At 41.2% G+C, this 17447-nt stretch overlaps 1 protein-coding gene across 3 annotated transcripts; it reads left to right on the forward strand.

The window, feature by feature from the left end:
* The first annotated feature begins 122 nt into the window (after positions 1–122).
* LOC135256656 (U2 snRNP-associated SURP motif-containing protein-like) lies at positions 123–16755 on the forward strand. Of its 3 annotated transcripts, XM_064338622.1 has the most exons (26): positions 123–364; positions 1774–1872; positions 2468–2579; positions 2982–3106; positions 3212–3279; positions 3366–3454; positions 4464–4499; positions 4593–4675; positions 5207–5372; positions 5881–6092; positions 6826–6869; positions 8687–8791; positions 9327–9393; positions 9900–10060; positions 10527–10689; positions 11043–11122; positions 11206–11293; positions 11582–11719; positions 12080–12254; positions 12720–12803; positions 12896–12959; positions 13480–13642; positions 13757–13867; positions 14381–14511; positions 15704–15868; positions 16139–16755. In XM_064338622.1, exons 1-26 carry the CDS (start codon positions 305–307, stop codon positions 16401–16403), a joined length of 3054 nt encoding a protein of 1017 aa, XP_064194692.1. In that variant the 5' UTR covers positions 123–304; the 3' UTR covers positions 16404–16755. The 3 variants fall into 3 exon arrangements, with proteins under 3 accessions (XP_064194692.1, XP_064194693.1, XP_064194694.1); XM_064338623.1 differs by lacking the exon at positions 4464–4499 and having other exon boundaries at positions 124–364; XM_064338624.1 differs by lacking the exons at positions 123–364; positions 1774–1872; positions 2468–2579; ... (5 more) ...; positions 5207–5372; positions 6826–6869 and having other exon boundaries at positions 5953–6092.
* Positions 16756–17447: the final 692 nt, after the last annotated feature.

Consider the following 17447-nt stretch of genomic DNA (forward strand, 5'->3'; position numbering starts at 1 on the left):
AGGCTGCTCACTGCAGACCCAATGGGTGGAGCTTGGCCTAGTCCAGCTCCACCTCTAGGTCCAGCCGCACCCCAGCTCAGGTCCAGCCCCACCCCCACCCCAACTCACTCCTATAACTTTGTAGCACTAGTTCAGTGAGCACCAAGTAGAGTGGTGAAGTTGGACTATGTCAAGCTCCACCCATTTGGCTCTGCAGTGAGCACCACTTGCAAATACTTGGCCCTACAAACCTGCAGCCTGCCTCCTCAGCCACAGGACTGGTTGTCTATCGATGATCAAGACATCGGTAATCGACTAATGTTACATGAAAATAAGCAAGATGGCGGATACAACGCCTGATAGTGCGCAGAAAGTCAGCGCTAAGGTAACCAAATAACAGAGTGAAAATCTGAATTTGCTAAAGACAATACAACTGAGGTTCCTGGCAATATATTTAGAGACTGAAACAAAAATCTGAAAAATATGTTTGTTGGCCTCTTGTGCTACGCTTAAAAACAGCATTACGATTGTAGCACTGCCAGGCCGTAACGTCGGGTTTTGTTTCCCTTATAGCTAACTAGCTACCTGTCAACTGTTTTGTGAACGACACGATTGCATAACGTTAGTATTTTTGAGCATACATAGGAACCACGTTAGCCAAGACTATCTAAAACACACAGGTATGTGTATACATCACAAGTGGCTACAAGGCTTTTCAGCTAGGTAGCCAATTGTTTGTATGCCATGCTAGCTAACGTTAGTTGTAACGTAAAATAGCTAGCTAGGTAGATAGCTTACGTGGTTAGTCTTGTCGGTAATGTTAGCTAATCTGGCTGACTAAATGGGAATTTAAGGTAGTTTTCAAATAAGGACAGTTAACCTGCGTTTCACGTAACCAGCTAGCTTGTCGTCAATTATCTAACCAACTAGGGGAACACGTGCAAGGCTAAGTTAGCTACAGGGATTATGGATTCCCTCTTTAGCAAAACGAAGAGTGTCTTTGTTTTTGTTGTAAAGTCCAGTTAATCTGGTAGTGTAAGTAAGAAGCTATTTTATCTCGTGTTTGATTTTTTATAAAACGAGTTACATTCACCCCGTTCGTATCTGGATGCTATTGGGAACAGCCGCAGGTTGCTAACGTTAGTTAGCCTGCATACGTAGCCCACAAGCGCTAATGACAATATAGTCTAGTAATAGTGGTCAAATCATCTTACGCGTTAGGTGTTCTTTTTGTACGGTACGATATTTTGTCTGAACTGCTGTAGACTATAGCTTTAATTGAGTTTACTTGTCAGCGAGCACAATTAGGTAAAACGATTTTTGAAGTGCTAAGTGACAGCCTTTTAAAAGTTTGTCTTTTGTAATTGCTGCCGTTGCATGTTATTGTTAAAGCTACTGAAATTTCCGTAATTTTAAGTGGTTGAGTAATTTATGTTTGGACTGAAAGGGACAAATCCAATATTTTTCAAATCAACAGTGTGCTGTGTGATTTGCCAAACTTTAAACCTTTGTAACATTGATTGCCAGTTTCATATTACTGTAGAGTATGAGTTTATTACTTTGACAGCTATCTTGTCTACGTAGAAGACATTGGAAAACCTGAATTGTTTGAAAATAATAGTTAGGTGGTTTGCTGGTTCTGTAAATGACGCATTGGTCATACTGTTACTCTGGTCACCTGGTTCAGGTTTATGTGATGAGAGGTGCATCTTTTAATATTAATGAAATGGTACGAACGTCAGAGGCATGGCATTGGTTTATGCAGTAAACTTGTTTTTGTAATCTGTCATTTAGGCACTGTTGGAAAGTAAGCTTAAAGCCTTCAGCATTGGCAAGATGGCTGTTGCAAAAAGAACTCTCAGCAAGAAGGAACAAGATGAAATAAAAAAGAAGGTAAATGCACCAGTTTCACCATCCATGGCGCTCCTGTTTATGATGTAGTCCAGCTGAAAGTTGTTGAACGTGCACGAAAGTAAATGGAATATTGACACGTGTATGTCCCAGCCTAAACCACTCACCCCGGTTCCTACGCTGTACATGCTTCACAGCCCTTTCTCATCTCTTAGGGTATTTAGGGTGCTTAAGGCACCGCAACCAGTTTTCTTAAATTGAAAATTCCTTGTTCCAACATTCAGACGTTAAAATTTGAAGAGCAAAAGTTGCTAATTGCTTTCAGACTGTGCTAGTATCCACATCCCCTTTATAATGCTTTCTTTGCCATCTAGTGGTAAAAGGAAGATTCCGTAATTACCTAGGAAAATAGTTGAGAGAAGAAGACCTCTTTGGGATTTGAAAAGATAAGGAGTGCAGTTTTTAATTGGCTCCAGTTGTGACACCTCAGATGAAGTAATCTTTAGTTGATGGGACTCGATATCATCTGTTTCAGGTGTACCGTTTCTTTTGTTTTGAAATTGGCTTGTTTGCACTGTGCTCTGCTGGTACATTTCCATAATGGTATATGCCATATTGTCATTGGAATGTTTCACAGGAGGATGAGAGGGCTGCCGCGGAGATCTACGAGGAATTCCTCGCTGCGTTCGAAGGGGGGGATGGCAAGATCAAGGCTTTTGTCAGAGGTGGCATTGCAAACGCAACAAAAGGTAAATGGACACTTTGAACTATGTTTGGTAGAAATCTGAAAGTCCACTGTGAAAAACTTCATAAAGAAGATCTGGTCTATAATGTCTACAACCTTGGTCGATTAGCCAGAGTTTCTTAAGGAAGTACACATTTTTCCAGTTGTGAGCTTGTAATTTTAATGCAAATTTTAATCCAGGTGTTGCACACTGACTACCGTGGTAGCTTTTGCTGCCTGCTTTGATAAAGTCATTTAACATGTAAAATGGACTGCATGACATGAGCCATGCAAGTCACCCTAGGTTCAGTCTTTTGTTAAGCAAATAATACTGTTACAAAAGAATGGTTATAATGTGGCTGAAAATTACCCACAAGCCCATTTCAAAATGGCCTAATATGTTTTTTTTTTTTAAATCTCCCTGCAGAAGAAGCTACTACTGATGAGAAGAAAGGAAAGCTCTACAAACCCAAGTCTCGCTTCACAGAAACAAAAAATATTTTGCCGCTAGAAACCCCTCCACAATTTTTATCAATAGAAAAAAATAGAAATGTAAGTATTGTTTTTAGCACCCTGTCTCTTCCTAATTTTATTTTATTTCCTGTTTTGGGCAGTTTAAGTGTTAGTACCACTACCTTGAAATATTTCTATTTTCAGGCCTCAAAGAAGGGGGAAAAGGGAAAGAAGAAAAGTAACCTGGAGTTGTTTAAAGAGGAGCTCAAGCAGTAAGGGACTGTTAACAATTCTTGCCGTTTTTATGGCGGATCATTTCAGGGTACATTTTGATCATTGTGTCACTCGTGTCGTTCAGGATACAGGAAGAACGGGTCGAGAGGCACAAGATGAAAGGACGGGTCAGCCGATTCGAAGCCCCCTCTGGCCTGGACGGGAGGCGCTCATGTGAGTTCTGTACTTTTGTTAGAGAAGGGTTTTGGAGTCCCAGAGATGTCTTTTGTTTTTTCCCCACCGGAACCTCCAATATAGTTTGATGAGTTTTTCGGCTCAGTGAAGAGTGGTGACCACATGCTGGAGGTACACAGAATTTCACCATTCATATCAGACATTGAGCATCCATGCTCAGGCTTGAAAATCATTTAATCTGTGCAATCGCACTCAGACTGGAGAAAATTCAGTAACCTCTCTGGCATTCCGTGGGCAGGCATGCCTGCCTCAGCTAGTTGTGCTAGACCAGTGGCTCCAAAACTTGCTCCTGGGGCTCTCCACTGGGTCTTTCAGCCACAATAGCAATCCCAGAATTTCAACAAGCTGTAAAGCTTTTCTTGTTTAGTGAGTTCATTTGCATTCAAAGTAGAATTCTCATGTTCATATTGTGCTTATTGTGTTCTATTGCACACAATTGCATAAGAAACGAGGAAAAATATTTTTTACTGACCACATTAAAGACTGAGGTGAATCAGTAGGATCCTAACTTGGGGGCACATGGCCACTAAAACTTACCATCTCGAAGATATGAAGAAAGACCAAGCAAATGATGAGTCAAACCTGCATTGTGTTTACAAGTTTAAGAAGAAATATTAAAGGAATTAAACCTGTGTTCAGCAGCTATGAGCCAATGATTAATTTTAAACTTCTGTGTATTTGTTTGCTATATAGTACAATAAGCACAAATATGAACATGGGAATTTTATTCCTTGTGGCATGGTGGGAGTAACTGCGTGTTAAAATTCTGGGATTGCAGTTGTGGTTGAAAAAAAAAACCGCGTGTTCCCGGGTCTGGGTTTGAGAACCACTGTGCTAGAATATTCCCTGACTCTGAGCTCCTCTCGCTGTCCTATCGCTGGCACTGTCTGGCCTGCCCCACCCCCACACCTGACCCTCTAACCGTGCTGTGTACTCGCTCGTCTTTGTGTGGAAACAAGGTTTTACACTGCTTTTCTGCTTCTTTTAGTGGATGGTTGCTCACGAAGAAACCGTCCCTTCAGTGGTAATTTTATTTTATTTCGTGGCATGCTCTTATTTCATTGTTTTGCTGTCAGAATGAATGCAGCAACAACCATTTAACCATCTTGTTTTGCAGTTCTGGATGAGTCCGCACCTGGATCACATGATGTTGGAGACCCTTCTACCACTAATTTATATCTTGGAAACATAAACCCACAGGTAAAAAAAAAAGTGCTTAGATATAGCAGTCAGATGCTTAGCCCTGACCTAAAACTATGGCTTCTGTACAATTTATGCAGTGTGTTTTGTCTGCAACTTATTCATTGTTTTTTAATTCATTTTTAGTATATATATGTGTATGTGTACATTTGTACATATTTGTTAAAAAAAAAAATAGATGATATAGTTATTTATTTATTTTTTTACAAATCACAGCACAAAATTTACGAGTTTGTCAAATGTTGAAAGAAGTACTAACATTCCCATAAACATGTCATGCAAATGGCGGTGCACAAAACATTATGGTTATGTTGGATACAGCTTAAAACCAAATTTGGTCGTCCCTTCCATATGGTTTTCTTTTTGTTGCCATGGCTTGCATCTGTTCACGGGCTGTGAAAATGTCTACCAATGGACATGTAACATTATACGGGAATACATTAAAATATTGTCACTGGTAATGAGCGTCATTGCACGTGCACACCAGCCTTTTCAGACAGGTCCAGGTGACGGCATGTTTTCGTCCCTCAGATGAACGAGGAGATGCTTTGTCAGGAGTTTGGTCGTTATGGTCCCTTGGCCAGCGTGAAGATCATGTGGCCCAGGACGGACGAGGAGCGGGCCAGGGAGAGAAACTGCGGCTTCGTGGCTTTCATGACCAGGAGAGACGCAGAGCGAGCGCTCAAACATTTAAACGGTAAGGCTGTGTGCAGGGGATGATTGAGTGTTCCTGTAGTCTTAGTGTTTGGGACTACGTTTACATGCAGACAATATTCTGGTCATTGCCATTATTCCAAATATTCAGAATAAGTTGTGTGTATATACTACTTATAAATTAATGTTATTTTAATATTCACGTTTACATGCAGCCGTGCATAGTCAGATTAAATAAAACGTTACACTGTCCCTTAAACTCTTTGATTACCGTTCAACATTTTATAAAGTAGGATATTTTCTCCCTCCGGCCAAAAAATGTTGTGTCTTTTTTGCAGGGCCGTCCGCCCTTGCACCCTGTGAACTGCTAGCTGTCTGGCTCATTTTTAAAATGCAGTGGGTAGTAAGAGCAGTGCTGACCGTAAACAAGGCTGTTAATGTTGCAAACTGTCGTGAAAAACCTGATTGAGATAAATATTCCAAATAAGCTGTTTACATGTCCAAATCGCACCATTCTGCAAACAAACCTAATTTGAGTTGAATTATTCCAGGCAAAACCATTATGAATTTTGAGATGAAACTGGGATGGGGTAAGGGTGTCCCAATCCCACCCCACCCCATATACATCCCGCCCTCCATGATGGAACACACCCTCCCTCCGCCCCCCTCTGGACTCCCCTTCAACGCCCAGCCCCGCGAGAGGCTAAAGAACCCCAACGCCACGCTGCAGCCCCCACCGAAAAACAAGGAGGAGTTTGATAAGGTAATTTGCTGTGCAATTAATGGGTCATTTCAACCATTGTAATTGCTCAGTGAAGTAGCTGTTTTGACCTGTTCAGTTTATTAGGTTTGTTTGGTACAAAAGCATAAGTATTGCAACTATAATATTAGGTTCCATGTAGCAAGCAAGCTATACATGAAATGGACAGCAAAATTCACAATTAAAGATATTTATAATATTCAGAAAATGATCATGGATAATGGTATATCCTGTTTAGTGATTTGGAATAATGGTAAGTATGAGGAGAAATGAGAAATCAGAATTGTGACTGTTTTTCTTTTATTATTTAATGAACTATAACTAGTATTTGGTTGATTGTAATTGCTGATTGACATGAAGTTCAGTTAGTACTGTTTAAATTTGTCGGCTGTTTGTTAATTGAAAGCAAAGATTGCTGTGCATTTATATAGCTGAAGTGGTTTGCTTGTTTTATTAAAATGGAATTTTCTAGAATATAGAATTGGCCACTTAACTAAATAACTCAAATCTGATATGAACCTCTTCAGTTATTGAGTTGCACAAAATGTGCCTTTTATTCTGGAATTAATGGACAGTTTAGCATAAGCATTTTCTTTGTATGAAGTTTTAAAACTGACAGCAGTAATGTAAAGTGCATATGTGCAAATTTTGATGCATTAAGTATTTTGATTGTTTCTTGTATTCAAACAATACTCACATATTCTATGTTTATTATCTGATGTGACTTCATATCCAGACTCTGTCGCAAGCCATAGTCAAAGTGGTTATCCCAACAGAAAGGTACATGTTTTTCTTTTTTTTTCCAATTGAAGTAAATTGTAGAAAAAAATTCCCAAATCAGTTATGAAAAAAAGTTTGAATTGGACAAAGCATGCTGCAAGAGGTTGGTTTGGGAGAGCAATAGTCAGAGGAGAAAGCTCTGGAGAAATGAGAGGAGAAATGATTCCACATTTGACTTGACGTGTAGATCTTATTGTCCATTATCAGTATGAAACTGCTAATCTGGTTATGGGTCTCAATGATTAATAGCATCAGAAAACTAACTTTTGGTTAAAAGAAAATGTGCTGATGCAATTCTTAAACTCACTGAAGATAGTTTGCACAGGCTGTTTCCTCAGGTATTTGACATTTCATAAGATTCTTAACAAATGCCAAGTGCCAGAACTGTTTTGGGTGAGGAAAGACTGGGGAGAAGGTTAATAAGTATAAAGTATCGAGATATAAGTGAATGTACAAGCACACACCAAATCTTGTTCTCCTAGAATTACACTAGGTGCTGAGAAAACATCTTTTTGAGTTTGAGTTGCATTAATAACTTTGCCAACATATTTTAAATGCACTAATAAGCACCATAGCTCTGCTGAAGTTTGGAGTACGCGCAAAGCATCCTGAGTATTGCTCACTCCAACCGCACACCCCTTGGGCCTCTGCCAGCCAAACATGCGCACAGCCAGCCCCAATCCCATGTAGTCTGAGCGACCTTTGACCTTTGACATTGGCCTTGGTGAGCTGCACAAGCTGAGCTGTCTCCAGCAGCGAGGGACCTGAAAAGCGTCACGGGACGGATTGGGAAAGTATTCAGGTTTTTACCTGGCAAGGGTACGATCGGCTCCAATACATATGACTGTGTTATATATGAAAGGCATCCCTTGTTGTTATGTTGGCCACTTTAATCGTAATCTTGCACACTCACCCCCACCTCACCTATCCACTCCACATAAATGACCTCAAGATGCACATTACCCTGGTTACACCACTGAATGTGCCTTTCCCCCCTAATTTTTGTCATTCACATTTGTTCACTGTAATGCACTCAGAGGTTCTGTAATTATGTAGCCACTTTAAGATAGTACTTGGCGAAGGTATTGCTTAATGAAGGCCATTGAGGACAGCAGAAAAATCTTTTTTTAATTGTCATTGAGTTTAATTTAATTGAATGACACTGTATTGACAGATTCCTGGTTGTTAATCTTGTCAGTCAGTTTTAATTCTTACAAAAGAAAAGCAGTCAAAATATCCTGGTTCTTTTTTTATATAATTTTATTTTTAGGTTATTTAAATGCTGAACTTCATTATTTTTCTAGTATTCTTTTATTAGGTTCTTGTTGGCTTGTTTAATGTTCTGAACGGTGTTTCATAATTTCAACAGCATTTATTCATCCATTGGTAAAGTGTTCATTTACTTTCTTGAAATTATTCTTTTATAAAATTGTAGTAAAAGCAAAATAGTTTTGGTAGTAGTTATGACCAAATAATCTTGGATTCATTTCCAAGAAAGTGTTTTCAAAACTGAAAATAAAAAGTGTATTCTAAATTTATGAATGGAAAAATTTTAAAATAAGGCCTTCCGCTATTTCAGGTCAGCATCTTGTACTGTTCTGCTCTAATCTCAATTATACCCTTCGCTCGATCGGTGTATTACGTGTAACCTTTTCATGAAAAACTTAATTTGCTTGCAGCAGCAGCAAAAAAAAAAAAAAACTTCTCTGGCAGAAACTCTAGTGTAATTTTAGTGAATGTGACATAAATATGTAGAAGAGAAGAGTTTTTGTATGATGATTCTGAATCTGTTTGCTCTAACTGTGTTTTTCTTGTAGGAATTTGCTCTCCCTGATTCACCGAATGATCGAGTTTGTGGTGCGTGAGGGCCCAATGTTTGAAGCCATGGTTATGAACCGGGAGATCAGCAACCCAATGTTCAGGTGTGTAAGACGCTTCCCTTTAACTCACAAGTGCCCGCGTCACTGCTCAAAACCACTGCTTTTCCCCAGGATTTTGCCCCTGTGGAATTGGGTAGCAGCCAGCTCCTGGTATCTGCTAGCTGCACGTATGTCACTGGACCTGCATTCATGCTATGCATGTAACAGAGCAAGTGAAATGGGAACTATTAAGCAGTTATTTGGTTACAGCAGCTGTCTGCTTCTCATCAGGCATGTGCTGTTTTCTGTCTGAGGCGAAAGTCAGGTTTAGTGATTTACTGTCAGCCACAGTTTGTAATTGGATCTCATCCTCTCCTAAAATCCCCTTTGTTCAGTCTGATGATTCAAATGGGATCCCCTGTTTTAATCATCGGCATGACCAACTAGATACCAGAGCATTTAAACAGTGAATGCACGCACACACACACACACACACACACACACACACACACACACACTTTCCCAGTCATTTATGTGAGTGTTACGCCTCTGTCTTGTCAGCTGTTTCATTAGCTCATGTGATTTTCTTCATTAACAGGTTCCTGTTTGAGAACCAAAGCCCAGCACATGTGTACTACAGATGGAAGCTCTATTCCATTCTACAGGTGGGGCATTGATTTCTTTGTAGCAGTGACATTCTATTACTGAAAACCTGGCATTGTCTTTTTTTTTTTCTTCTGGGTGGCTCCTGATTGGTGCGCATTGTGAGAGCAGGCATGGCTCTATTACAGTGTCTTCAGACAGTTATGGCTGGAAGTCCACATTATCTTTTAATGGTTGCCAGGGTTTTGATGGTTTTGAACTCATATAGTGTTTCTCTGGCTCCTGCTACATTAGTTCCTTCCAACAATACCACAGGAAGCCACAGGCTATCACTTGCCGTCAGTGAGAGATTCACTAGCGCTAGCTCTTCTGTAGAACTGAAAAGCCTGTTTGGTGTAACCTAGTTCCAGGCTAAAGGGCGGGTGCATTTAACTTGGTGCAGTGCACTAAGTGGGTCGTGTTGCAGTAACTCACAAAGTTTTGCGATTTCCATTTAGAGAGGAAAAAGGGGTAAAGATGTTTAAAATAAAAAAGTTCCTGGTTGACACGTGAAAATGTTTTGCTGCAGGGAGACTCTCCCACCAAGTGGAAGACTGAGGAATTCCGCATGTTTAAGAATGGGTCATTGTGGCGCCCCCCTCCACTGAACCCCTACTTGCACGGGACACTGGAGGATGAAGAGGAGGAAGAAGAGGAGGACGCCAGCAAAAAAGGCTGCTTGAAAGACGAGTGAGTTTCTCACAAAGGGGGAGTGTTCAAACTGAAGGGACTTATATAAGGCATTCGTCCGTAAAATTGTGTATATGTGCGTATATTTCCATGAATATTCTTCAGTAGATATATTTCTGTAAATATATTTCAGTATTTTGCACATTACATTGTTTATGCTGTAAGGTACCGAGTACCTTTAGAGAGGTGTGTTTGATTAAAGTAAAAGATTGAAGATGTTGTAAGTGTTATTCTATTGGCTCATTTTTAGTTTGGAACACTGGGCTGTTTCCCCTCATCCTAGTTAGGCTGACAGTCATTGGATCGATCAGTCACTCACCCTGGCCTTTGGCCGTAACCGGCATGACCTGGGCCAGCTTGAAGTCTCAGCCTGGGTTTCTCGCGAAAAAGAATCCGGAAATAAATGTATTTTTTAAGAAGTACTTTCTTCAACGGGGTTTGCTTCCTGCTCTTCCTTCTGCCGCAGCGAGAGAGACAAGCTGGAGGAGATGCTCCGGGCCCTGGCGCCCAGAAAGGGCGACATCGCGGAGGCCATGGTGTTCTGCCTTAGCCACGCGGACGCCGCTGAGGAGGTCGTGGAGTGCATCGCTGAGTCACTGTCCATCCTGAAGACCCCTCTGCCAAAGAAGGTGAGGTTCAGGAAAATCTGCTTGCCAGCTGTAGTACACTGAGAGGGAGCGAGAGGGAGAGAAGGGAACCCGTGTACGTTGTAAGCGTAGTCAAATTAATTTCCCGTGGGATTTCTCATTGTTTTTTTTGACAATTCTTGCCTGGAGTTTGAGTGAATGCAGATGTCTGGGCACTGTGTTATTTATCTGCTTGGCAAAATGTGGATATTCATATCATGTTTTGGTGAGGGAAATCTGGGTCTGGTTATCAGATTTTTCTGCAGATTCTGTTTAGTCTTGTGTCATTGCAAAGGCACTCTTGAAGGCTGGTGTCATAGCCAAAGTGCTGAAGTAATTGTTTTTCTTTCCTCCAGATTGCACGACTATATTTGGTGTCAGATGTCCTGTACAACTCATCAGCTAAAGTTGCCAATGCTTCGTACTATCGGAAATTGTAAGTATGCTGTCTTACTGTGGTAGATTTATTGTTTTTAACTGAACTTCTGCTGAATTTTTCTTCATTTTTTAACCATACAGCTTTGAAGCAAAACTGTGTCAGATTTTCTCTGACCTCAATGCCACCTACAAGACCATACAGGGACACCTGCAGTCAGAAAACTTTAAGGTATTTTTTTCTGTTATTCACAATGATGAAAACTGACCAAGCAAAAGTAAAATAAACTGTCATTGAATGTGTATTTCCCCAGTGGGTTTTCACTTGCTTGTGTCTTCCAACCATATTTGCTCGAAGAATATACAATCTCACTGAAGAGGGTGTGCATCAGTTGAAGCCGGTAGATAATGGTCTGTTATGCATAATCAGAACACAGTGGTTGGTATCTGTGAGCATATAAGTACAACCCATTTTGCGTTCACAAAGCCTTACTCTCCCATTACTGGTGTTGCTTCTCAGCAAAGAGTGATGTCCTGTTTCCGGGCATGGGAAGACTGGACAGTGTACCCAGACCCCTTTCTGATCAAACTGCAGAACATCTTCCTAGGCCTGGTCAGCCTGGACACAGAGAAGGCTACCCTCCAGCCTGTTGTTGAGGTCAGTATCGTGGTGTAAATTATACTAGACAAGCTCATATGGATGTTGGTGTCGCTCAGCAACTTCTAGAAATATGAAATTCCTCTGTCATCTGTTTTAATAGAATGGTTAAGGGAACAAATTGCCAAAAATGTCAGACCATTGTGCATAAAACCTGGTTTTGGGATTTTATTCTGCACGACTTTTTATATATCACACTGGGTCAAGTCGGTAAGCTGTTAGTCCAATAATTGTTTAGTTTGATCTGAATGCTCCACTTAGACACACTAGATAACAAAGGTCTGAAGCAGTCAGCAAGCATAATTGAGTTTTTGGGTTGTGTAGGAAGAGTGTTAACTTCTCTGACTCTGGGTTGGACAGGAGGAGCCTGCGGAAGACATCGATGGAGCCCCCATTGTGGAGGAGGAGCTGGACGGGGCGCCCCTAGAGGACGTGGACGGGGCTCCTATTGAGGCTCCCATCGACGGAGCTCCCCTGGATGACCTGGATGGGGTTCCCATAAAGCCTGTTGAGGAGGATCTGGATGGCATTCCCTGTTAGTACCTTTATAGGAAGATGTTCTCAAGAAATGCAACTTTTTACAGATCCCTTCTCCATACTGTGTGCTTTTTGGGCCTTAATTTAGGATATTTTTTCTGCTACACTAGGGGTTGTAACCTCCCCACAAATTCTCTGCAGTCACCAGATAGTCGACTCCTGTTTTTTTCTTTTTCCTCTGTTTCCTTCTTCTACAAGGTTCCTGTCATTTTGTGATGCACCTTCCTAAATATTGTAAATGCATCAACTTGTAAATTTTAAGCTTCAACAGCTGGGAGACCAAAATTTCAATGATAGCAGTATGGAGTTGTCCATCTGGTTAGTCTAGAATTTGTGACTTCACGAGAATGGTGAGGTCAAAGAACACCATCATATGATCCATACGGTCAAATTAATTCTTTGGGCCAGTTTCTCATTTACAAATTGAAAAATATGTTCTAAATGTGCCTTTTTTCTCTTTCAGTGGACCAGTCTTTGCAAAAACAGGGTTTTAAGACGGCACCTTCAAAGTGGGAGGAAGTAGATGGTTCGGCACTGGAAGCACAAGGTGAGGTTTCTTTAGGCATAATAATCTAGTTTAGCTGTGCTGAGGTCCTCTGATTTCAGGCGTTTTTAACAGCCCTTTTCCATTTCCCCCAGCTATAACCACCTCTAAATGGGAAGTTTTCGATCAGCCAGAAGAGACTGAGGCAAGCCTGAAGAAGTAAGTGCCGCTAAATGTGAAAATAGCTGTTGTATGTACTGTAGGTTGTTGATGGCTGGCAAGCTTCCAGACGCATGTTTTTGCTATAGCTCGTGAAATGCTAGGAGATGCTTTTTTTCTTAAAAAATATCGAAAAATAAAGATAAAATCAACTGTTTAACAGTACAGTTAACAATGGAAACCCTATGGAAGACTGTCAGAGGTTGCATGAAATGACTGGTCCTTAATGCAGTAAAATATGAAATCTTGGTTCTTCCTGCCAGACGCTAGCCCATGTACATTTAGGGATGGAAATGGTAGTTCCAGTGCATCGTAGTTTGAGCCACTCCAGGTTCTTACTAGAGCAGATGAGCGTGTTGAGTTGAAACTGCCTGCTGGTGAATCCAGGAAAAAGTGTATTGGCTGAAATGGCTAAACATGAGTGTCATTTCCATCACTGGCCTTGCCTGCCATGTTTTTCCACCATGCCCAGGGACCTTGGAGGTAGTCCACTTTCATAATTCTACCTTTGTTTCTGCAGGGAGGAGGCGGAGAGTGAAGGTGAGGAGGACCCCAAGAGTTCTATATCGGCAGAGCTGCCTCCACTGCCCAACCCAGCTCGGCCCGCCGAGTCCTCCGACTCCAAATCGGCCAAGGCCTTGGAAATCACAGAGGAGAGGCGTGCTAAGCTACGGGAGATAGAGGTAAAAACAATAGACCCTGCACATTAATCTCAGCCGAGTCCAGGTTCCCAACATGTTTGGTTCTCTGCTTGTTTTTGGCTGAGTGGGTTAAAATTCTCGTTGCTTTCTGTCCAGCTCAAAGTGATGAAGTTTCAAGACGAATTGGAATCTGGAAAACGGCCAAAGAAGTCAGGCCAGAGCATCCAGGAGCAAGTGGAGCACTATAGAGACAAATTACTGCAGAGGGTGAGGAAATAGGGTTTCTTGTGTATCCCATGCAATGGTTTTGATGCCAATTTCCAGTAATGCTATATATTGGGGTATACAGTGTACAGAAATAGCAGTAGTAATAATCTCAATACTGTCCTACTAGTGCATCATTTTGTGCACGTGTAATGCACATTTTTTTAAATGGCATCTCATCACACAGTGTTGCATGGTAGGAGCAGGAACAGTTTTTAATGCATGTGGCTCATTCAAACATTATAGTCTGATATTAAACTTGTTTTATAAAATCTGCAATTCTTTTAGCCAAAAATGCTTATAATTTTAACAGCAACGCTGCCACCCTGTGGTACTATTAACACATCCCAACCATTCATGAATTTATTCCTTCCTATTTGAGAAATTGTTTACCCGGATATGAAGGTGTGAACATCCAGATGTCCCCCAGCCCTACCATGCAAGAGCTCCATAATTGTACCTACCCTGAGCCTACCTGACAGGCCAAATCTGTTTTCCTTTCCCTTGTTTCTCCAGGAAAAAGAAAAAGAACTAGAACGGGAGAAGGAAAAAGAGAAGGAGAAAAAGGACCAGGAGAAACCTGAGGTCCGTTTGAAAGATGAGAAAGACAAAGACAAAGATGATTCCACCCCAAACAGAAAGGAGAGGTAGGAGATCTTAACAGCCTCTGAACAAATATAACACTGCATTTGCATGCGAATAAAGAAACAGTATAACAGAATATTTCCTTTTCCCAACTGGATAAATCTGGACTACATCTGTCTATAAGAACAGGCGATGTATTGTGGGTAAAGGTGGCTCTCAGACAGCATGTGAGTGGAGCGGAGGTTGCCTTCACATAGGTCAGCAATTAATGGGCTACAATTACAATGAAACAAGGTTTACAGGAGAGTCTTTACTTTGAGTTTTTCCATCACAAACCGGTGCCTGCCCGCGGTAGATGGGTTCCCCTCTGAGTCCGGTTCTGCTCAAGGTTTCTTCCTGTTATCAGTCAGGGAGTTTTTCCTTGCCACTGTTGCCCTAGGCTTACTCTTTGGGGGCTGGTTCTCTGTAAAGCTGCTTTGTGACAAAGCTCCTTTGTTAAAAGTGCTATACAAATAAAATTGATTGATTGATTGAAGTTTTGATGAGTTTTGGGGCTGTCTGTATTTAATGCATTCGACATAGGATGAATTATGAACTAGACACAGTAATTATGAACTATATACGGGAACAGAAGTTAGGTAAAGCTATAATATGATAATAATATGTTCAACTAAACATTTGGCTAGTTGGCTGGCTAGCTAGCTAGCTAGCTGCAGTGCCGGCCATTTTCTCTGTATGTTTAAAAAAAAAAAAAAAAAAAAAGTCTTCTTGTAATGTCTTTTCAGATTCCACAAAGAATCTTTGTCTGTGGAGACAATATTGTCACCTTCTCTCTTCATTTCGCTGTTTGGCATATACTTTAATGGTGCACCTATTTGTCAGTCTCCGTGCAAAAAATATTTAACAAAATGCTTAGCAAATTTAGCTAATTGCATGCAACGGGATAGGACCTGGGGAAAGCAGCGTAGGCCTACCAGGCTGAGCTTTATGTTTGCTCATGCACAAAGCTTGCGATTTTGTGACATCGGGAGTGAAATTGGAGTGGGAGAAATAACCAAAGCTTCATCCTTTTGAAACCCCGCTCCACGTTCCAGTCAAATTACACCCACTCCACTCCTTGCTCCACTCTGCTCTTATTCTCTGGTCTCAGACGGATAAAGGTTGATCTTTCACACACCTGAAGCACGTGCTCTCAATGGGGATTGTTTCACCGTAACCGACTGCACCGTGACAAGTGTTTTACTTGGTTGCCAGGAAACGCAGACACAGCTCCTCGCCCAGTCCCACGCCCAGCAGCAGTCGACGGGCCAGATCGCCCTCCCCTCGCTCAGAACGCTCCACCCGGTCCTACACCAAGGACATCTCCCGCTCCTCACACAAAGACTCTCCACGGGACAGGAGCAGGAAGTCCTCCAAGAGGTACCACCTTTTACATCATGAGTGCTAGGCATGACAATGTTTTGGGACAATGGCCTCAAGTTCAGAGGTTGTTGAAACTTCATGTTCATGTCTGTTCAGCTAATAATGCAATGTTTCTGTGTGGGGAAAATCCCTTTGAGTATGTAAAATTTTATAGCACTTCCCATTACATATGCACTTGTTTTTTTCTTCTTCCTTACAGAATTTTCTTTATATTTGCTGGTGGCTTGGGACATTAAAATGTTAATGCAATTTCCGCTTCACTTCTAGGTCACCTTCAGCACCCAGGACACCAAAACGATCACGAAGGTCCCGGTCGAGAACCCCAAAAAAACCAAGCAAGAAATCCAGGACTCGGTCGAGATCTCCACACCGATCTCACAAGAAATCCAGATCCCAGTCTAGGTCCCCACACCGATCCCACAAGAAGTCCAGGTCCCAGTCTAGATCACCACACAGATCTCACAAGAAATCCAGATCCAAGTCTAGATCCCCACACAGATCTCACAAGAAATCAAAGAAAAGTAAACACTGATGAATCATGTCCCTCCTACCCACAACTGTGATGTAGTAATAACTGGTGCGGAATTTTTTTTTTATGTGCCTCAAAGATGGAAGAAGACACTTTGCTTGGAGAGCCTTCATTTCTTCCTCCTGTACTCTCCGTTCTTTTCCCCCATTCTGCACAAACAGCCATGTTGTCTCCATGATTAGAGCCAACAATGTTCTATATTGTATGATAATGACATTACCTGGTGTCCCAATTTTCCACATGGAAATCATTGCTGTGGCAGGTCAGTCTGGTTTCCAGGCAGGTGACTGTAGTCTTATTTTCATGATTGTTCCTTTTTTGTAGTTCTCATTAAAAAAGAATTTAAGATAAAAAATTGTTGTCTAGTTTTATTGAACATATTTTGAAAGTTCTGAACATATGTTTAACTGGGAAAACTGCTGTATACTTTTGTGATGTCAAGCACCTTGTGATGTCTGGTACCTGGTTGGGGTACATACTGTACTTAAAGCTTTGGCATAACCTTTTAACAGGAATCATTACAGTTCTATGTTCATTGACAATTTAATGACATTTGTACTTGATTAATTTGATGGTAATGCATGTTTTTAAGGAGAGCAGGACTGTCTGACCTGCTTTGTATTTTTATTTTTTAGTATTCATTAATTTTTTTCTTTATTCAGGTAGAAATTGGATAGGGTTAGGGATAGAGAGGGGAGCACAGGTGGGAAAGTGCCATGGCAAGGTTCACATCTCCACCCACGCATTTTGCCAGTAATAAATACAGTTAAGTTTGATGCATGTTGCTATTGAATTACCAGATGCATTACATTGTTTTTCAGGCTGATTGCCAACACCAGTCTTAGCCTTGGAAGCTGACACCAGCATACCAAACTACATGCATATTTGTGTCAGAACAGCAGATTTCCCAATAGATGCTCATATTCTCGTACAGACCAGTAATTGTGCTTCTGGTAATTCATGCAGCTGGAGGAATTATGAACAAATTTGTTTACTGGTCTTACATCATTGAATCATAGGTGCGTGGGGTGCATTAATAAAGAAAAA

The sequence above is a fragment of the Anguilla rostrata genome, chromosome 6 (genome assembly GCF_018555375.3).
Source record: "Anguilla rostrata isolate EN2019 chromosome 6, ASM1855537v3, whole genome shotgun sequence".
Taxonomy (NCBI): domain Eukaryota; kingdom Metazoa; phylum Chordata; class Actinopteri; order Anguilliformes; family Anguillidae; genus Anguilla; species Anguilla rostrata.